The 22,454-nt window shown below is 38.8% G+C and overlaps 1 protein-coding gene across 1 annotated transcript; it reads left to right on the top strand.

Moving 5' to 3' along the window:
- The first annotated feature begins 5,186 nt into the window (after nucleotides 1-5,186).
- Nucleotides 5,187-16,930, top strand: cdv3 (CDV3 homolog). The gene is made up of 5 exons (XM_088919193.1): nucleotides 5,187-5,597; nucleotides 10,967-11,043; nucleotides 12,899-13,038; nucleotides 13,565-13,724; nucleotides 15,902-16,930. The coding sequence occupies exons 1-5, from the start codon at nucleotides 5,403-5,405 to the stop codon at nucleotides 16,032-16,034; spliced, it is 705 nt and encodes a 234-aa protein (XP_088775319.1). The 5' UTR covers nucleotides 5,187-5,402; the 3' UTR covers nucleotides 16,035-16,930.
- The last annotated feature ends 5,524 nt before the right edge of the window (nucleotides 16,931-22,454 follow it).

Below are 22,454 nucleotides of genomic sequence, written 5' to 3'. Positions count from 1 at the left end.
TAACTAAGTTTTATATATTTTTCTCTAGCAGGTTTTTCACAGGATGACGTAGAGAAGGACAAATGAGATGATAAAGTAATCTTTATCTGCAAGAAGGAACTGATTATAAATAAATCTCTTCTGGTGGAGGGGATTTAGCTTTCTTTTCATTTGACAAGAGTAGTAAGAATGTGGTTTTAAAGATCTCAGTGTGGCTTCATTTGAATACTGTGGACTTGAGTGAAAACCTAATAAAATCTAGACCTCAAGCCAAAATTATTTCCTGTTGGTCTGTTTATTGAATGGGTATGCAAGTTAATGAAAGTTAAAATATGTTTAATTTCTCTTTAACACAAACACAAGACATATTCAGGGACATTTCATGATATTCCACCTACATTGTAAACTAGATGTCATTGATATTGCTGAATTTAATTCTAACCAGTGCTGCAGTACTTCTTAATATTGATGAGCAACCTGTTGGAAGCCCAGAATTTGTACAATCTGACCCATTGAAGAGATGTGAGTGTGAACTAATCTTGCAAAATGATAGAAAGAGAACGTTGTCTGTTTGTTAGTCCTCATGGAATATAAGGTCTGCACCTCATCCCCCACAGAAGTTTCTGTTGTTAATATAAATCATTGGTAGATTTAAATGTATTTCTTGCATTCCAGTAATGCCCAAAGGAATTCAAAGATGAATGTGGTATCTTGCATAAACTAATGCTTGATGTATGCAGTATCCTGTGTCAAAATGACATACTTAAGTTATGTTTAAACAAAATCATAGGAATAAAACAATACAAAATACTGTATATCTATGTTAAGTGCATAGTATACATTCACAAGGTATACAAGGAGGAAGTCAAATAACAGATCATACAGGCAGGCATTAGTTACTAGTAATTAATGTCAGGTGTAACAGTGGCCTAACACTTTGTGCAAGAGAGTATTGATAATGACCCCAGGCACTGCATCTGTTACAGATGTCCAGCAGCTGAGTCTAGTACATCTGTATACTGTATAATAGATCACAAGCTGAACCTATTACTAAAACAACTCTAAATAAATTGATAAGAACACATAATTCTGACCATTTTCATGCCATGGCTTATCAAGGCCATTCTGAGGACAGACAACTATGAACCCTTTTTTGCCAAATTAATGGTTGCAAAACACAAAACCTGAGTTTAAGTGGCGTCTGTGCAATAGTGCACATACTTAAAGATGAAATATGAAATGGTGCATTTTTGTGAAAGGTATGTGTCTCTCAAGGGCAAAGTGCACAGTGCAGTTTTGTAGATGTGTACACAATTTACATCACATGCAAAGGGCACATAATGACCCTTGGCAAAACATTCCCTGTTCACATGTGCATACAGAACAGAAAACGTTTCAGTGTTTCCACCTTGTATAATTACTCTCTTGTTAATGTATGCATGTATATTAGTGAATCACAGCTGAACCAGGAATGTGTTTAGTTTGACAAGGTTATTTTTTATGAATGCTTTAAATAATTTTATTTGTAAATATCCGGGAAAAAAATGCCTGCAGTCACAACCAATCAAATGCATTATACAGCACACATCCTATTAAAATACATGTTCTCTTTTCACCCAATTAGTTCTTTGTGCAGAAACACAGATTTGTCTTCTAATATGTTTGCTTTCTTGTTAATAATGAACATATATTTGCATTTTGTTGTACAATGAGTATCCATTTAGCTTTATGGTCATACAGTATAGAGAAGAAATTATGTTAATGAATGAGGAGCACCTGACAAGGAGTTAAGAAGATTCAGTTATGTTACGGATTAACTGCTACAGCACTTCATATTGGCTGCTCATGCACAGTGTACCTTGAGATGTTGAAGTAAAGATCCCTGATCAATATTAAGTTTGCTAATTCATGAGCCTGGTTTCTTCTTAACCCAAACAAAGCTATGTGAATAACAGGTAAAAATTGTGATTAGAGTACATCAAAACATGGTAGGATGCCTTTAGCGCGTTGGTGATGCTCTTGACATACATATATTGTACATCCTGAGTTGTCCCAGATGTCTAAGCTAGCTGCCATATCACTCTGCAACTCACAATTGGCAACCCACTGACAGGAGACCTCCTTGGAAAGCTAAGATTGCTGCTGGAAGTGGTGCTAGTGGGGCAGGAGGGGACGCTTACCTTGTGGTCTGTGTGGGTCCTAATGCCACAGTATAGTGATGGGGACACTATACTGTAAAAAGGAGCTGTCATTCAAATGAGATGTTAAACTTACCCTGGTGTCCTGGCCAAATTTCCATTGGCCTTTAACAATCATGGCCTCCTTATAATCCCTATCTATGAATTGGCTTCACCACTCTTTTCTCCTCCCCACTGATAGCTGATGTGTGGGGAGCATACTGGCACACGCTGGCTGCTGTCATATCATCCAGGTGGATGCTGCATATTGGTGGTGGTGGAGTGGAGCCCCCATTACCTGTAAAGCACTTTGAGTGGAGAGTCCACTTTTTCACAGCAGTGTTCGTAGAATTGCACCCATATGAATGAGGAGTTCACCCACAGAATAATTCCAAGGGCCCTCTTGTAGCTAATCCAATAAAACCACTGACTTGAACCACAGGGTCAAAACCTAACGATATGAGCCATAGCATTAGCCAGATGTAACCAGAATTCCCCAGGCAATGCTTTATAATTGATGCAGCATCGTCAGGGCTAAGAGATCATGTTTCAAAAGGGGTATCCTTGACTTGTTATGCAACAGATACTCCAGGGACTCACCTTGCAGCTGCGAGCTCGTAGCGATTTCAGTGTGAGATGCACTGCTTCTGCAATCAGGGCTAACACTCCTGCAGCTGTAAACCACTATATAGACTATGGAGACTACACATTTCTCCCTTTATTCAAGCAGGTTAATTTCACTAGTGTATCAAATCAAGAGCAAGAGGAGAGCATCAAGCATGTCCTCCTTTGCTACTGATGAACCAGTAAAATAAGAAACAGTTAAGTTCCAGAAATGGTCCGAAAACCAAAACAAATTAAACGTAGGCAATGATGAACTATATCTGATGTATGACAAAATCAAATGTCAGTGTATTTTTGAACCCCCACAATAATGATACACTGTCTGAATTAGTTACAGCATTTTATGATTTACTCACTAACACTGAAATATTAATATACACCTAGCACCTAGACAAAGTTACTGTATATTTAATGGAGAGCATCATTTATAAATATATAGAGCATTGCTGCCCTCTAGTGACTTGCATGAGCCCCCTTATGAATGATAGAAAGAGGCTTATAATTATTAACATCGATACTCCAATTAACTATTAACAGCACAACTTCAGCTAAACAGATCCCCTATAAGTGACAGTTGTTAAGTTAGAAGTCACTGTGACAGTGCTGATTTTGCACTTTATACGAAAGAAAAATTTTAGGGACTGGACATCTTGCTCTACCTAAAACTAGTGAAGCAGCTTTTATGGACTTCAGAAATAAAGTGGAAAACTATCAACTGAGGCTGTCTTAGCCAAGCCTTACCAGTGATCTGAACAATTACTGTTCCTATGTCACTGAGAGACACATAATTCGAATAATTCTAGTGTTTTAACTGTGACAAACAGATTATGTAAAAAAATACCAATTGTAAAAACGTCAACAACACAAATAGACCCATACAGTATGCATTCCCAATTGTCTGGGTAACATGTATCTTTTCAAAGGTCTAATACAAACTTGGGAACTGCTAAATTTTAGTTGTGTTTAATACCTGTTTTACTCTTTAATCGAATAAAAATAAAAAGCACAGCATGAACTATTGACAAAATCAACTTATCGTATGTACTGTACCTTTATCGTATCGTATGAACTTTACTTTGTTTAAAATATTTGGGTTTTTCTTGTGCTTCTGCCAGATCACCCATATCTGCTCTGTCACACAACACCTTTAACATCGACAATTCAACATCCAGTATAAGCCTCAAGAGAACGTGCCAACATTACATATGTCTTGCACTGGGCAAACTGACATTCATCAGTGAATAAAAGACAGACTTTCTCAAAATGTCTGTGGCCCACAGAAGACGGCGCTTTAGTCTCTGAGCTTTCATTTTCGTTGAACTCCAAGCTTCTTCATGCAGACAAAAACTAGTCTTTCTGCTGAATACGCAGATTATTTCTCCTGGAACTTCTGAGGTTTGACAACGATTATGCAGACAGATGTGATGTGACTATCTTCCATTTCTTAAATTGTGGCAGTGTGCGACGGGGATGAAGAATTTTAAGATATTTGGTGGGTTTATGGAGACACCGAATCAAAGCTTGGAGGGACAAATCCACAGCAGCCAGTCAAACCTAGACCGCATGTCGACTGGGTATGGCAGGAGATCAGAGCACCTGGAGAAAATCAACACATAAGGTTAAAGCCTAACACAGAGAGCACTTCAATAACCCTGCTGGTGTGCCCTCTACCTCACAAAACCAGTTCTCAGAGCAGTTTCTCTCTCACATAATTCACCTTCAATCATACTGATAGCAACTGGACAATCTTCATTACTTAAACAGGGCACCGTTTATTTTTTACTGCTCTTGCATTAGTAAAAAATAACGTATTTTTATGATTTATACAAAATATTAATGCACATCAATAAAGCAGAAAACAGACATGAGCGTTTTTTTCATTTAAAAAACATACAAAGGCAGCCGAAAGTGTATTTTAATTTGAAAAATCGCCTCGCCCTTGAGTTTTTCCAACAAAATGTTTCATTTTTTATGATTCTCGTTTGCAACTAAGCATTGCGTTAAGAATAAATTAAACAGCATCTGTCACATTATTTCCTAATTTCATTCTGAAACAGGGTTTAATATATAAATTTACAAAACTGAACAGCTTGAATCTATTCTTATAGTAGACTATAGTGTCATCAGTTTTAAAATTGATAAGGACAAGAAAACCACTTGGGTGCTGCTATACTGCTCCCATATACGATCGCTATCCCACAGATTTCTGCACTGAAAAAAAGGAGAAAATTTGAAACTTGATTGCTGCTGCACTCGTGCTCGGATTTTCAACCAACCTTTAATCCCCGGTAGTTCCACCTTAGCGGCGTTTTGATTTGCTCCCAGTTCTTCGTATTCCTATGTAATTGGCCTTCACTCCTGTCAATCATACCGTTTCTCTCCCGGGCCTGCAAAAGGGTTAGGCGGCTCTTCCGGTTGGCTTTTCGAGCATGCTAGTCAGCGGCTGAAGGCATAGGGGCAGATGTAACTGTACATTACCTTTTGCTTTAAACACGTGAATAGCAAAGCATCGGTCAAGGAAAATCAAGTCAGATACTGTTAGTGTTTTACTTTTGAAGTAGTACAGTTTAAAATTTGAAATAAAAGTTATTTTTATCATATATTTTTTTAAACAAATTGAACATGGCGGATATTGATAATGGTGGTGCGGAGAAGAGCTTGGACGATTTCTTTGCCAAGCGGGACAAAAAGAAGAAGAAAGAAAAAACTAAAGGGAAAGAGCAGGCGATAGCCCCAGGACCTGTTAGTCTGAAAAAGAATAAAAAAGAGAAGGAGAAGTCTGCGAAAAATGAAAACCAAGACACCCAGCAGGAAAAGGTAAATGTATAACTGGAATATATGGGCCCAGTTGAAAGATGGAGTGGAGATGAAAATATTCTCTGCCAATTAATTTCGGGTTTAGTTTGCAGTACAATAGTCTCTATGCATACTTTCCAGAAGGTTTTCAGCCTTTTCGAACGGCCTTGTGTCGTCTGTTCGTGTAGTCAGCTGATGCAGCATATGCTGATATATTGATGCCGGACGACAGGCCATAAGTACGCGACATAAAATAAAATAAAAAAATTGAAGGTGGATGTGGAAAACATATACCACTGCCGAGCGAAATTCGTTTGCTTCCTTTGCTGAAATTGAGAGAATATCGCATTTACCAGATCGAGAAGTGTCGTTCGCGTTTTGCACAGTTGTGTCAATGTCAAAAGTCAAACTGTCACAAGGGAAGGTATTTGCAATATCATTGTCAACTAGGTTACACGTATGTAGCTATTCATAGGCTGGACCCCGAGTTGTCGACCACGTTGCGCTGGTCAGGTGGAGAGACATCTCTGCTGTGGCCCGGTGAACGTGTCTTCTGTCCTTCCAGCAACGAAGACGGGAAGGCCAGCAGAAATATTGGGTAAAGCCATTCATGGACGTCTTAGCACACACGAGCTGGCCGGGACGATATGGAGACCTGCTTCTGTTCGATGCTGGCTTTATCAGCTAGAGCAGTGATACAGAGTGGATGGCTAAACGAGAGAGGGTGCTTAGACAGGCCAATACACGTTCATGTACATTTTGGTACTGATCTCCTGTACCACATTCCTTTGCTGCACAAAATGTCACAATTTTCCAATTGACCTTAATTTTCCCTAATGACCTTATGGTATAGACTTCTAATGTACAACAGTCATGTTCTATAAGTATTTTTTTTAAATACACTTCATAGATGGCAAACATTATGAATGCACTCAGTTGGGGTGATGAAATTTGCTGAGGTGTCATAAGAAACATGACAGCGAATGATAGTTATCGGTTATTGTTTTTTAGCGGTTGTACTAACATTTTATTGAACACTAGCCATGGGTAGATTAGTTTTTTGAATTAACGTAAGTAATGTGGTTAAATTGAAACTGCAGCTCTATTTTTATATTTTGAGGTTAGAAAGAATCAGCATTGATGAGTGCATTTCAAACCACAGTGATAGTAAAATACACAGTAACGTATAAAAAGTCCAGTTTACATCACAAAATAAAATTTACAGGTATGCGCAGCGCCATATTCTGCAGTTCAGAATGAGGCAACAATTTCTGGTGAGATGAAGTGGCCTTATTACATTGTAAACATGTAGGCTTGTGGTTACATTTCTTTTAATCCAATAGAAATATTGCTCTGAGCTTTGAGACAGTTTTGCCGACAAATACTCTACATGCAGATCATGCTGGAACATTTCTGCAGTGAAATGTCTGCTGCACAACACATACAGTACCTATTCGCTTATAAGTCGCATTACATTGGTCATTACAGTGACTAGTGAGCAGGAAGGGCTGCCTCACGTCACTATTCAAACTCTTGACGACATGGCGAGCATACAGTTCTTCAGCAAAGTTTGCACTTTTGTGCTTAATGTGGAATTCATAAAATTTTGTGATACATTCAATTAATTTATTTTGTTACTGAGATTTAATAACTGGCCTGAGAAATTGGAACTGCAGTGCTCTTTTAATCAACAGATGGTCTACATTGAAAGTCACAGATAGTAGCATGTTTGGCCATTGTAGGAAGCAATGCATATTGTACATGCAAGGCACATGTTTTCTGCCTGTTTGCAGTCTTGTGGGATTCTGTCAGATTCCTCCTGTACAGCCTGAACAAGAATGTGCCAACTCACTGGTCTCTGAGTCCTAGATGCTACAGTCAGCCTAACCACAGATTTGTGATGAGGCTCAGGTCTGGCGATTAGGACATCCATGGTATCACTGTCACATTCTCATTTTGGAAGAAAGCCGTTGTTTCATGTGGGTGTGTGTGGTCCTGCTGGGATGTTGTCTAAGCCTACAGGAAGGGCAGCATGTGAAGTCCTAGGACACGGTGTAGTATCATGCAGCTGGGTTGCCGTTATTCACTATGAGTGAAGCTTTGCAGTGAGTAGACCCTCCCGCCAGATCAGTACACGAGGACTCCCGCATCGTTTGGTCTTTTGTATGCTACAGTTAGTGTATCTTTCTGCTCGTCTGCACGCTCTCACTCTTGTCTGTCAGGGTGGTCTACACAAAGACCACATTCATTTTCAGATAGGCTTGAATCCACATACTTTTTCATGCTTAGTATATGATGAGAGTGAATTGTGTATACGATGCACAATGTAGCTATTTTCATTTTGTATGAAAAGTCAAATTCCCGAAAGTAGCTTCAACTGTGTTGAGAACATTCCTGTCATTTTATATTGTCATCCTGACAGACAGTGTACCTTGCTGTTTTCTAATTCTTCAACTTACTAATTGCTTTTTACGAAACATAAGAGTGTCACATTTTTTAGCAATGTTCTAGGCGTAGACCCATGCGTGCCTTAGTCTCACATTGCAAGGCACCAAAAAATGATATAAAAGTTCTCTAAGGTGTTTTCTTGCTGCCTAGTATTGCTTAGCATTGCCTAATCTCGTCTGCTGTATTTTTACGCTGGACTGAAGAAAGCAAGTTTTTATCCAGCTTCTAATTTTCTTGCTAAAACTCACTTTGCCAAAGTATTAAGGCTGTTTGAAGTACATCAATCCAGCTTTATAGGTGTGCTTGGCTTCATGTTTAATTCTCTTTATTCTCACTCTCCTGTTCCTTAAAGAAAGAATAAAGAATACAATCACAGTAATAGATGGAAACTTCAGAGTCAGTATTTTTATTTTAGGGGTAAGGATTTACAACCGTGGGTAAAAAAGGGGCTTGGAACTGGGTATTCCATAACCAGTGAAGACAAAGTGAACAGATCACTAGCTTAGATTTTAACATTAATTAACCAACACTTTCAGATTTTTGCAGAGCAGACTTTTAACAGTCTGATTGATATACATCGGGGTCATTTTGAGAGGAAACATTCTGGTATCTTTGTGTATAAAATTTGTCCACTTCAGATATTTGAAATTCCTTACTGATGAAGACTCCACTCACCTCCCAGGATGTCATCATTCACTACCTGTTCAAATCAGAAAGCCCAGAACATACAGTCATGCATGAAAGTTTGTGCATAATTTGAGTTTTTTGGTTTTTTTAGCCACAAAACGCATATAAAAAGTAGTGGATGCTCATCAATCTGGACAAGGTTATAAAGCCATTCAGACTCTATAAATCAATTGTTAGACAAATAGTATAAGTGGAGGGCATTTAAAACAATTGTAACCCTGCCAAGAAGTGGACATCCTCCTACAATTTCACCCAGGGCCACAGGGAGAATAATAAAAGAGGTAAAAGATAATCCTAACATAACATCCAGAGATATACACGCCTCCCTAGCTGCCTCTGGAGTAGTGGTGCATAGATCAACAATAAGAAGAACCCTGAACAGAAATGCCATCTATGGAAGGGTTGCCAGGAAGAAGCCTCTTTGTTCTCCAAAAAAGAGCAAAGCTGCCCGTCTGAAGTTTCCCAGAGACCACCTGGACAAGCCTGAAGAGTTCTGGAAATCTATTCTCTGGACAAATTAGTCCAAAATTGAACTATTTGGGCGCAACAAGAGGGCCCATGTTTGGTGAAGAGCCAACACAGCCTACCACCAACAAAACCTTATCCCTACTGTCAAGCATGGTGGTAGGAGTGTCCTTGTATGGGGATGTTTTTCTTACTCTGGGCCTGGGCAACTTGACATTGATGAGGGAATCATGAATTCTGAGAAATATCAAGGAATTCTTGAGAAGAATGTCAGGCCATCAGTTAGAAAACTCAAGCTGGGCATAAAGTGGATGTTTCAACAAGAGAACGATCCTAAACATTCAAGTAAGTCCTCTAAAGAGTGGCTTAGGAAGAAGAGGTTCAGGTCCCTGACCTGAATCCTATTGAAATGCTGTGGCAGAACCTGAAGAGGGCTGTACATGCACGACATCCTTCAAACCTCACAGAGCTGGCAGAGTTTTGTAAAGTGGAGTGGGGAAAAAATCCCTCCAGCAGGATGTCAGAGCCTGATAATTGGTTATAGGATGCGACTGTGTGAAGTTATTGCTGCCAACGGAGGTGCCACAAATTATTGACACAAGAATATCTGGTGATTTGTTAAATATCACAGTCTAATAATCTGTGAGTTCAAATCTCTTTTTATCTGTGGGAAGTCTTTATTAAGGATATTCATTCTATATATTCATTAAGAGTTCAGGTTCATATAATAGCATGACTGTACAACTTGAGCAACAATATGTTCTATAACATATGAGCAGCTGTTTTTCTGAATTGGTTCATTTTTTAATTCTAACACAGGCACCCGTGTTTTGGGAAAATTCTGAAGTGAAAACGTACAGCAGTAAAGACAGAAAAGGATACCTTAGAATGAGCTGTTTGTAATGTAATTTTTTCTTTTGCTAAAGGTTTAGTTTACTTTTTAGAAATGGAAGTCTGGGTTTGATATTGTAACGGAAGCATTGCTGTAGGAATTGTCCTTTAGAGCAGCACACTTTTATCTTGGGAAGGGGAGAAACGGCTCTTTCAGAGAAAGGGTGGTTACAGCCTCTTGATTTGTGAAACGAAATCTAACCAAGCAAAACCTCCTGGGTTCGTGCCGCGTCGAAGCTGTGAAAATCTGCAGCGGATTGAGTCAGCTACCATTTAAAAGCAGTATTTCTGGATTTGCTAGGTCATTCGTGCAGTCGTGTTTTTCAGATCTGCAGGCAGAGGGATCTGGACCTCCTAGCTTTATTTTCTGTTTAATCTGGATGAAGCCACCCAGGGGAGAGTGAATCATCTGGGTGAAGTAACGCATCAGAACGCTTCAGCGACAGTGGCCGCTCCTGGTTCTAGATACAGTCGAGCAGCTTCTGAAAGTTACATTTTATCATGTCTTCTGACGCTTACTTGCAGTAAAATTGTAGGTAAGGCGTTTTAGTCAAGGGTGGCTTGTTCTGCTCCGGGAAGGCGGCAAGATTCCTGTTTTTTCACATGATCCAGGATCATATAAAAATATCTTCCCATGTCTTCTGAAAATTATAGCTCACTGTGCGACTTCGTTATAGACCAATATCATATAAGAGTCCTGTTTCTCTCCTGATACAGAGGGGACAAATTTGACTGTAATAAAAATGACAAAAATGCTATGACCTCACAGTTACGTTTCCAGACAAGTAGTACTACGGGAACTATTTTGGCAGATGCTAACTAATGCAGCATTTGTAACTAACGCAGTCTGCTGAGAGAATCTTTTCGATATTGAAAAGTGTTTGCTGTTGTTTTTACAGGAGGATGAAGAGTGGAAGGAGTTTGAGCAGAAGGAGGTGGACTACACTGGACTTAGGCTCCACGCTCTACAGCTGAGGTATGGCCTCAATATTCAACTTTGTTTTGGAAACCTAGGGCAGTGGAAGATACTGGACACCCCACTCAAGGAGAAGGCAGTAGTTAATTTGAGTCCTGATGCCTCATTTATTGTGCTCATTTCAAATGAGTATTTTAATCATTGAGCCACTGAGTCGTGAGTTTTTGAGTATTTGGTAAGCAACAGTGTTTTAGTCTGTCGTATACCTAGCTGCAACTTTAGGCTTTGAAAAAACTGAACAGCAAAAGTATTTTTGTAGTGCCCTTAAAACATGCTTTTTAAGGGTGTCTGTGATGCCTTTAACACAATGCAGCCTTGAGCAAATCTGTAATGAAAACATGATTTACATTCCTGGTTATTGATAGGAGTTATGTTCCACTTACCTCAGTAAAGCCCTCAGTCTCTCAAATGCTTTTAAACTTGAGCAATCACGCTAGCTTTAAAAAAAGATTGTATTTCAAATGTTCTCACCCCTGACCAAGCCACGTGCCAACGGGCACTATAAACAAATCTGTCAAATATTTTAAGATGGGCAGAAGCACTTTAAAGGGGGTAAACGTCAGGAAAATCTAATCAAAAAGGCTTTGTTCCCTGTATTTAATTAGCTTAAGCAGGATAATGCTTAAAAAGTAGGATAGACAGTATTAGTTGTAAATATTAAATGAATGGGTATCATGCTAGCTAGCTGAGCTGTTGCTGTTTTGTTTTCAGGAGCTGTTGAGATGGTGAAAATCTGGTGTGGCTGCAGCCCTGTAAACAAGTTAATTTTCTTTAAGTCCATGCTGCCTCAGTGACTTTCATTTTATCACTGATCATGCATGGAAAAGAACATTTATTTAGACATTTAGGAGGAAGTTGTACCTGATTAAAACAAAGCTTTTCTATCAGATGTTATGTTTTACTTGGTACTTTTTGCTTTATTCGTTCCATCTAACAGTCTGTGGAATTTTCAGTTTTTCCATACTGATATGTTTATGGAAGCTGTGTTAAATGACAGGGTGAATGTGAATGAGTGTTGTGTTCAAAGTAAATGCATTCTTTTTTTTCTCCCATTATAAATCGGTATATTCCGATAGGAGTGGAGGTTAAGGCTTTGACTAGTTTGATGGACTTTAACTGAGGGGATCGTAACAGTTCATATCATGTCCTATAAATAACTGTAGGCTGCTAATAATTTAAATGGTTCATCTTGCAGAATAACTGTCTGAGGCTGTGTGACAATATTACAAAGTGCTATTTGGCCATTATGTTTTTTCTGAACCTGGTAAGCTTGTGAGGGTGCTTTAAGCGGTCATCTAATGCGTGAAGAAATGAAAGGTAGCACTTAGCATGTCACAACTGAAAATGTGCAAAAGGGACTCCCAAGAGGCAGTTGTTTTTAGGTAATCTCAAATAGCGTGCATCTTTATATCTGATGGTTTCTGAATTCCTTCGTGGAAACCCCAGATATGGGCATTTTCCACTGGCTGGCCCAGGTTCTGTGCGCTCCTGCAGAATATGACTTTCCCCTTACATTTGACAGCTTACAACTGACCTTTAAATGCGGGAACATTGTTGTATGTTTTATATACAGCTGCATCAACACATCGATAACTGTCAAAGCAATACCGTTCAATAGGTTTAATTGAAAGCTACAATTAAAAAGCTTTTTTAATTTGTAAACAAATGTATTGAAAACTAGAGGACCAGCTTTATGTACATCAGTTTTAAATTGCGTTGTTATAACACCTTGCTTATTGTTACCTTGGTTATCTAAAATGAGCCCATTAAGTGAGGTTTTGACACATTTATGGTTTGGATCACTCACACAAACAGCAGGAAGTAACTGTGGTTGGCTGTGGACTGTTGTTGACAGTGATGAGAAGGAGGAGGAGGAGTATGAGAAGAAAGAAGAGCTGGGAGAAGATGGGGAAATTCTAGTCATCAGTGGAGACAAGACATCAGGGCCGTGGAACAAGTCTGCACCTGCTACCCCTGTCTCTGTTGCACCCGTGGGTGAGTGCTGTCAGGGTCCTTTTTGTTGTGGGTTCGGGGTTCTCTTGAGCCCCTGTTTGTCCACAAAACCCGTCTTATGAATAGCATGAGATATTTTAACTGACAAGATCGCTGACTTCTCATCTGTGAGTTGATCTTATTTCCACTCAGTTGGTGAGTGGTCAGTTAAGTCTGTCAACATATAATGTTCAGCAGTTCTTCAACAGATGCAAGCTGTTAATGTCATTTTTTAAATCAAATTTCTACAAATACAAATAAGCGCTCTGGATGTGGTAGATACTCATAAATTGTGACCTTCCCAGGGACTCGGTTTCAAAAAAGGCAGTGTCCACCTGCCTTTTCCTTCCCGGGCAGGATCCTTGCTGTGGCGTCCGGATGCCAAGTCAACTGCTGAGCTAGCATTGGGTGAAGACGAGCTGAAAACACAGGATCGATGATGTGCCTCCTCGTGTTCTGAGGGATGGTTTCGCTTCAAGGCGTTTCTGTCTCTGAATGCGGGGTTAAATGGAAATGCTTTCTCTTGTAGAAGTTGAAGTACCGGAGCCAAAGCCGACAGGCGTGTACAGACCTCCTGGAGCCAGAATGAGCACAACGAAAAGGGGGCCTGCGCAGGGGCCCCCGGAAATCTTCAGCGACACCCAGTTCCCTTCTCTGCAGGCCACTGCCAAGCACGTGGAAACCAAAAAGTAGGTTATTGCTCCTGCTCTTCTTCTGAATCACTTTCTTCATAATAATTATTAAGAGACCTTTTTTACGTGGGATAAAACATGCTTCTTGGCTTTTATTTCCTGGTATTAGTAGCACTATTGTCCAGTAGGGAGGTACTAGGAAAAACTGTTGATATAGTGGTTGGATTTATGACACTTTTAGAAGTTCCAATGTGCTCTTAGAAACCAAGTTAAACTACTAAAATTAGTTACTCATTAGAATTGGAATGTTTTATTAGTGCTTTTGACTGCCCCATCTTCCTACTTGTGTAAGTAGAGTTTCAGCTGGCAGGAGGGATTCCTCTTCATTGTTGATTTCAATCAAACCAGACAGGAATACCTGGAATGTAAGAAAGTGTTTTTTTGGGGGAAAAAAAAAAATTATTCTGTCGCAGCCTTAATACAGCTATTTTATATAGTACCGTGGTTTAATTTGGAGATTTTGGGTTTGCTGCTGCTTTCTAAATAGATCATGGGAATGTTTTATATCCTGATCACGTAACATTTTATGTTAAACCTAGTACTTTTTTAGTACATAAAAAGGCTCATTTATCATGAAATGATGTCAAGAAAACAGCAGAAAGGACAAAATCAGAAAAGTTTTCCTGAAAAAGTAAAATTTTAAGCTACTTAAACTTGCCCAGTGTGGCTCTGTCCCCGAGTTCTTTTGTAATGGCGTTCCAGTTCCAGGGGCAGAGTCCATGTACTCGCAGTTCATGTACACTTGTAAGAAATTGGTACTAAATATTTTTCATTGCCCTCATCTTGACTTTATGCAACTACAAAAGCACTGGATTTAAAGAAATTTCTCAACTGTGTAAGTCTTTTAATATCTTTTAAAGTAGAATTGGAAATTCATTACTCTTGATTTTGGTCTAATCCCAAACCGGTGATGAGCGAGTTTGTGCCACTTCAGTTCACTCCCTGTCTCTGTACTCCCTGCTGACTTGCATCGTCGTGTTCAGATTGATTTTAGATGAGTTGCAACTTGTACAGAGGTGTGCTTGTGAAATTTGAAAACCAGAAAGGTGACATCTCCTATGATATCACAGATTTCCCTAAAAAAAACATTTGTAATAAATTGTTGGATTTTTCAACCTGATTAGTTCCGGATATATGAAATCAGCTTCCCATCAAAGCTGGAAGTAACAGCAGCAATATTTTCTTTTTTTCAGTTTTTGAAATAGTGCTTAAATATGCAGTTTATTTAAAAACAATAAATCAATGTGTATTACTAATTACAACATTAAGGTCATTTTTTTTCATTTTAGAGACTAAATCAGTTTTGTTTGGCTGTAATCACAGTTACTTTATGAGGAGCAAAGGTATTTTGAAAACTGTGATATGACTCAAGGCTTCTGTTCAAGAGGTACGAAATTAAAACAGCATAGTTGTAAATCAGTAAACCAAAAAGGAACTGTTTCTGGACATGATTAATATAGTGCCTTGCTGTCAGCCATCAATGCTTGGATCATCACACTTGGAATTTCCTATCAGTTGGTCTGTAGTACATAATGATTCGTGTATTGTTGGTAAATTGGAACCACACTCAAATGTGGTGGTCTACACAAAGTTTTGGTTCTTCGTTTTATCGCTCAAGCTAGTCCACCTGATAATTTGCTTCAACATCCTAATGGCACAAAGGCATTACTTTCTTGCTAAACAAGGGGTATTGATTGATTTTCAGAAATCCCCTTATCACAAATGTCCAGTCAGATGTCTTATTAATGAGATGATTTCACTTGAGTCTATCACAGTCAGCAATACATCATTATTGAATCAAAATTTTGCACAAAACAATAATGAAATATCCAAAATCTTTATTATGTATTTCAATGAAAACCTGCATAGATAGAATATTTTGATTGTTGAGTTTATATGTTAATATGCACCATATTTGTCAAAATAAAATAATTCTGGTTTTAGAACTGACTTTAGGTGTTTAGCTGCCTTCAAGCACCAGAAGAAGGCTCCACAGCCAAATTGTTTTCTTATTTTTAGTGGAATTAACCTCTCCTTGTTGTTTTACATCTTGGGGTGCTCTCCCCTGGAACCTCATCTGACAGCATTGTATATTAATGATAAATTAACATCACAGAAAGTGAAACAACCGTCATTGAGTTTCCTGATGTTTTTTTTTTCCTTGTCTGTTTCAGGGACAGAGAAATGGAGAAAACGTTTGAGGTAGTGAAACACAAAAACAGAGCACGAGAGGAGGGTGGTGGGGGAAAGGCCATGGCTCAGCAGCTGCAGCTTGACAACCAGTACGCTGTCCTTGGAGACAAGTAACATTGCGCTTAAATCTTGCCTGAGAGCTGGTACCCATCCAATCACCCATGGTAACTAAACTACAGCTATGGATTACATCTGCTGTTGCAGAACTGGGCCAGAAACGACAAGACTCCGCTGATAAAGACCTAGACCAAATTTAAGGGCCGTTATGAAAGTGTGTGCTTTACAACAGTGGAACAGGAATAATTAAAAAAAAAACATCTTTTGTCTACTGTGGATCATATTTAGAAAAGAGGAGGTAAGAACGATAACTGGTTTTAACTGTCACTATGCCAAGCAGAGAAGTGGTTTTATAAACTACTGGGTTTGTAGCTGATTTGCAGCCAAACTGCGCATTTGTTTCACAGCAATTTTGTGGTGGGAGTTATAGCCTTGTGAGAGGGGCTACTACCTCAGGTGTGTACCAGTTAAAACTGTTGACCATACCTTGCATTGGATCCTGAAAATGCCATTGCTTTAAAAGGAGGACACCTGACCTGTTCAGTTCTGAATTTGGAAGACCGGACTGAAGGATGGGACATTGTGAAACTCGCCGAGGGAAAAGGTTATGATCCGCTTTACAAGAATGACTCTTTAAAGTGCCCTTACTGTAAAATAAAGCTAGAATCCTGTGTGGCGTCCTCTCAAGAAGATTTTGGTTTTTATTTTATAGGCAGTAGCTCACTCCTGGAACACACCACTTTGACAAAGCAATCTTTCTGTGCATCCCCGACTAAGAAGGTAGTGCAAAGCTGTAGTTTGAGTTCCTACGGAATTTGCAAATGAACTGCTCGTTTTTTTTTTCCAACTGACCCCATGCCCGCCATCCATTTGTTTTTGTTCACATTGGCAAACCATTTTATGGTTAACATTAAAGATGTACTTTGTAAACTAAAGGATAATTAACTTCTTAACTAGTTTATTGTTGTGTCTTATCTGTTGTTTCTGGCTTTGCTTTAATCTTAACTTGACAATTTCTTTTTCTCCCCTGGTATCTCTGGATTTGAAGAAACTGGTTTTAATGCATTCAGCCACATGTATGGCTAGCATATAACCTGTTCCAGACATTTTCTTGTTTTTCTCCATGTGTGTGGTTTGAGTGCTGTAAGAATTGCAATGGTAACAGCATCTGTGGGCATGTAATTTGTTTGAGATTGACAATGAAAGGGTGTTAATTGAAAGATAAAATATTGATGATGTTTACTTTCAGTACCAACTAGAGCAGTACTTTCTTGAAAGTAATTTCTTTAGAAATAAAATAACCTGGCCGGGGGATGACTGAAATTATTTTATTTAAGAAGTAGATAAATATGAATAGTCAGAACTATGGGTCACATTGAGTAATTAAGTTATTATATGAGCAACATATTGATTAATTTCAAAGTCCCATCTATCTGTTACATGTGGAGGATGCAGGTTAGTGATGGAAAGCAACCCTGAAAAGCAGACTGCAGTGTCGGAAAGTTCACATCTCTACAATATATTTAGATGCTGGTGTTAAACTGAAGTCTCATTAAAGGGTGACTTGGCACAATCTATATATAATAATGTCCCGATATTGACTACACACAAGGAAGAAGCTTTAACGGCTTGAATGTGAGCTTTGCAGACTTCAGACATTATATATTAAGGATTGAAAATTGATGTCTCCCCTCTTTAACATATTTCAGTAAGTACACTATTAATTCTTTTTTCAGATTTTGTAAAAGCACTGGTTGTTCTATGAACTCCCTCAATTTGGAATGGCTTTTGTCTTTGTTTTGGCTCATATTGACACCCCCAGTATCCACATGGCAAAAATGCCGACCTCCAGACTGATGAACTCTGATGAGCCCCGCCTGTCGAGCCATTCATTATTTTGACGTGCTGCAAGCTCTGCCGAATTTCACAGGAAGTTCAGCACCAATTGTTTGCTTCACGAATGTCGCAGGAAACCTGCTGTTTCTCCCTGGGAGCTGAGAGCGCACTGTCTGACCGACCCTGTCCTGGGCAACACTTAGCCGGTGACGCACTGCTGTCTGTGAAGTACAGGTCACAGTCAAATAGACCCAGGCTGGAACTCCCCTGATGAAATCTGATCTGTCCTGTATAAAGAATGATGTTTTCTTAATTTGCTGCAAAGGATATTAATGCTTCATGAATCAAATGTTTTAGTTTTTAATACTGACACAATTGTGATGATAATCGCATAGATCAATTTAGATGTTAACAAAGTTCCAGTCCTGTCCTGTGTGTACAGTGCCCCAAACCCCACACATCTGTCATAATTTCTAATAATGGTTTGTCATTAATTTTATTAATTGTCAGTTGAGTTATTGATGGAAACCTAAACTGAAGTGTTGCCAGAAAGGTTTTGTAAAAATGGAGACCTGACATGGATCCCCACCCCGCACAGTAAGACCTGGAACCATTTGTTGTCCAGGAGATGCCTCGTATGGAGTAATATTTGGTGGAGCTGTGGTTTTTTTAACAAGGCATTCGTGCACTTTGCTTCTGCGTGGACGAGATCACTGTCATCTGGCCTGGGGAGTTGCAGCTTATAGCCAGCCTGCCCACACAGTCCTGGAAAGTACAGTTATGGGAATAGTTCTGTAATTGAACTGTGGCTGAAGAGGGGAACCCACATATGCTGTAGGATAAAATTCCAGTGATTTACCTGGCTATGGCACAGTTGTGATACTGTTTTTCTATTGTGTGATCTGTGTGCACACATGAGTGGTGGCCTGCTGTTTACTCTTGAGCTGATGTATCACTGGATGTTTTCTCATGGTTTCTATAGTGTTATGTTCCCTTTTAGCCCATTAGTTGAATCCAGTGTTTCTGGCAGTCTCAGACATCTGCTAACCTGGGCCTGTTTTTATTAGTAGTAGTTTGTATTTGTGTCTAGCATTGCATAACTGATTTTTGATTTTAAGGAGTTTCACATTTATTCGCCGAGTCTTCATATAACACATAATCTAGTTGCTTAATGAATATCGACACGAAAAGTTCTTTCTTCTTTTGCCTTTAGCAAATTTCATTAATTTTTGTGTTTCATCTTTTAAGCAAACATTTTAAACATTCAACATTCACACAGCTGCAAGCCAAGGCTGCTATTTAAAACCAAGAAACTTGTTCAAACATTTTTTCAGAAAGAAGTACCCTACTTCTACAGTTAATCCATACTGTATTTTTGTAGACTACTCAATGATAAACATCTTGATTTGGCTATAGGATGTAGTCAGTATATGTTATAGAACAATCTATTATGGGCTGCATCAGAAGAAGTACATTTGTTAGTTATATTAGTAATTGAAAGTATTTCACAATGTTGTTAACAGTAAAACGACGAGACCAGATTATTATGGAACAGACATGACATAGCTGAATACATTATGCTGGTTAACACTAGTCTATCAATAAGGGGTCAACTGTGGATGTCTTGAGCTGTGTGTGTGGCCACTGTTGGAGCCCGGCTATGTATCTGCAATGCATGCTTTGCACCATGTTTCAAGAAATATTAAGATATTCGTCAGTCTACAACAGCACTTTATTAAAAGATGTGCGCCACGGACGTGTCACAATACAAGTACTTTTTAAGACTGTTTAATTATCCTGTGATTGCATATGAGTCCTGCTCAATTGTAAACATTGTTCTGCAGTCCATTAACATTTCCATATATGCGACATCTCTTCAGTTCCTAATTAATCTTCAGTTTAAAATAGGCTTTTTTATTATTGAAATATATTTTCAGCACATTGGAACTGCAAAGACATTAAAATGTCTTTATTTGCATTGGCTATTATACACAAAATCTACTGAGGCATATCTCAGTAGATTATTAATACTTCTAAAATTAAGATGAAGCTGTTCTCCAAATCTTAAAGTTTCAAAACCATCCTATACCATTTTCCTAGCTTCTGAAATATCGGCATGTGTATTTTTACTTCTATTTTCTTATGTTTATTTTTGTTGAGATTTCATAGACTAGATAGCAACATGCCACAGACTACACTAATAAATAAAAATTTGATTGAAAACAGGGATGTCTTTTACTTGTACTATGGTATGTACCAGATCGTGACCTTTCTCTTCCATCTTTAATGGCTTGTCTTGGGATCTGGGAGTTGTTGGGGGCCACAAATCTAGCAATATGTATGAAATTCGCTGATTTAGAGCTGTAGTTCTAAACCATTCATTAGTCATTAGTGCAAACATAATGCATTGTTTTTCCATAGGTTTACTAAATTTGTAATCTACATCTCCAAATGTAGGGTAATGTGTGATGAGGTGTCGCAGCTTTTTAATCCGCTCTTTTATTAATGACGCAGTAAACCATAGTATTGCTTATGATTCATATCTTTCATCCTTATGTAATCTATGAGAATTATAACTCATAAGACAGAAACAACCTTAGATTGTTACTCAATAAATAGAACCTTGGACGTGTAATAAAACCATTATGGAAGCTCAATGTGTCTGTAGCAGATTGTTTTGCGTAAATCAGCAGGAGGACTAAATTGAATGATTTAATTCTCCTATAATCTGGGACTACACTGCACTAGGCTACATTCAGATGCCTTGTTAGAGTATGATGTGAAGAAGCCATGAAGAAATGCAATAGAAAGTTTAGACTGATTCTTTGAAATTGTTCTGCATATCTTAAAAAATAATGTGTATGTCCCTCTTGTTCTGTAATTTCTGAACAATACAATTAATATTCAAGTGTCTCAATAATTTATACTGTATGTAGTTACATCTGTGTTTTATTTTTTTTCCCCCTGGACAGAGGTGTGGGTGTGGGTCTTAGATGATGGCCAGTGTTACCGTCTCTATCCGTTCTTGAAGGGATTTCATGGTTTTCTTTAATATTTTTTTTTATTGGATTGAAACCTACATTTCAAGTCAAAACACTTCTGTTTTCTCTCCTCTCAAACTGATTCTGAAAATAATTATATGTTGCTGAAGTTGCTTAAAAGCATGTATGGATCAGTAGAGGATTTTTGTTGTCTGGGTGATCTTTAACATTTCTTTCTCACCTATATACAGTATGTTGAAACAAGGTGATGCACTGTAGAACTGAATCAAGATTATTTTTTTTTAATATGGCAGATGTCCATTATTTAGACACTTTGCATACTGTTAGAGCAGGTGTACAACTTGATATAATAAATCTGCAGAACTCAGTTTTTACTTGATTTTGGTGCACTGTCTGCTTATTTTAGCTTTTCCTGGTCATTGGTCTCGGATGGTGCTTCTGCCATCTCTATTCTAGCTGTTAGTGACCTACTAAATAACTTAGATGTACATTTCCTGTGAGAATGAAAACATACAAAACAGTCTTACTGGTTTTTGCAACTGCTGGAGATAGTCAGTTTGTTTTTGTGCTTTCAGAAGAAAAAGGTGTAGGAAATGTCTTGAAGGCTTGGCGGACTGTAAATGGGATTCTCGCAGTGGACTTGCACATTAAGTTCAGCACCACCGGGCATTAGGCTGGGGTTAGCAGGCCGGGCTCTCTTGCTCCCCAGTGAACTGCAGGCACATGGTGATGTCGAGGAATGGGCTGCTCCTCCTGTGGGATCTGAGCTTCTGTGTGTCTGCAGGCCCTGCGATTTGTCAGAAGATGAGTAGCTGTGAGGGATGGAGGATCGGAGGTGTCTGCCTGCTGTGCTGTAAGTTAAGAAGGAAAGATGCTATTGGCGATTCTTTATATGGAATAAGATAAGATCACTTTATTGGCCATATACAATTTCTTGTATTAGGAATTTGTCTTTTCACATACCTCAACTTGCTCTCCATGAGACACACAGGCAGTGAGAGAGAAGCTTGGGGTCAGAGCACAGGGTCAGCTCTTTATACGGCACCCTTGGAGCAGTTGGGGTTAAGGGCCTTACTCGGGCCCAACAGAGTAGGATTCCTGTGCTGGCCTCGGGATACGAACCGGCAGCCTTCCAGCCACAGGCGCAGTTCCTTAGCCACAGAGCCATCACACCACCCTATGAGTGATAATTTAAAAAAAATCTTAGAGATGCTGAGCAGGCTTATAATGCTACTCTGGATTTTCCTGGCAGATTTTTTTTCATTTCCAGTCTCTGGAGGGCAGCTTGCAGCTATACCAGAATGACCTTAGAATGCTTTAAATTACAGTAAGTCAGCTACACGAGCAGATTTGGTTACTGAAAGATGGGAGAGTGCAGTGGCTCCTGAACTAAGCTCCCTTTTAAGGTTCCTGAAACATGAAATGGTCTTTTTTTTTTTTAAATAGCTGCAACTTTCAAATGTTAGAGCAGGGTTAGATAAGAAAGAGTTAAACATTAAGAAAACTTCTGTGGATGAGGGCCACAATCTCATTCCCACCTTTTCTGATGCATCGGAAATCGATCATTGAGTTTAGAGATCTACAGGAGCGCATGGATTTCAAAGCAAGTTGAATAGGTCTGTTTTCTACATTTCCTGGA

Source organism: Atractosteus spatula, chromosome 6 (genome assembly GCF_055471065.1).
Source record: "Atractosteus spatula isolate fAtrSpa1 chromosome 6, fAtrSpa1.hap1, whole genome shotgun sequence".
NCBI lineage: Eukaryota > Metazoa > Chordata > Actinopteri > Semionotiformes > Lepisosteidae > Atractosteus > Atractosteus spatula.
Note: the sequence above shows the minus strand (reverse complement) of the source record. Positions and strands in the feature narration are given on the sequence as shown.

Coding starts and splice junctions, on each gene's coding strand:
- cdv3 (XM_088919193.1), top strand. CDS start 5,403: ATGGCGGATATTGATAATGGTGGTGCGGAGAAGAGCTTGGACGATTTC. Junction 5,598..10,966: donor AAGACACCCAGCAGGAAAAG/GTAAATGTATAA, acceptor TTGTTTTTACAG/GAGGATGAAGAGTGGAAGGA. Junction 13,725..15,901: donor AAGCACGTGGAAACCAAAAA/GTAGGTTATTGC, acceptor TGTCTGTTTCAG/GGACAGAGAAATGGAGAAAA.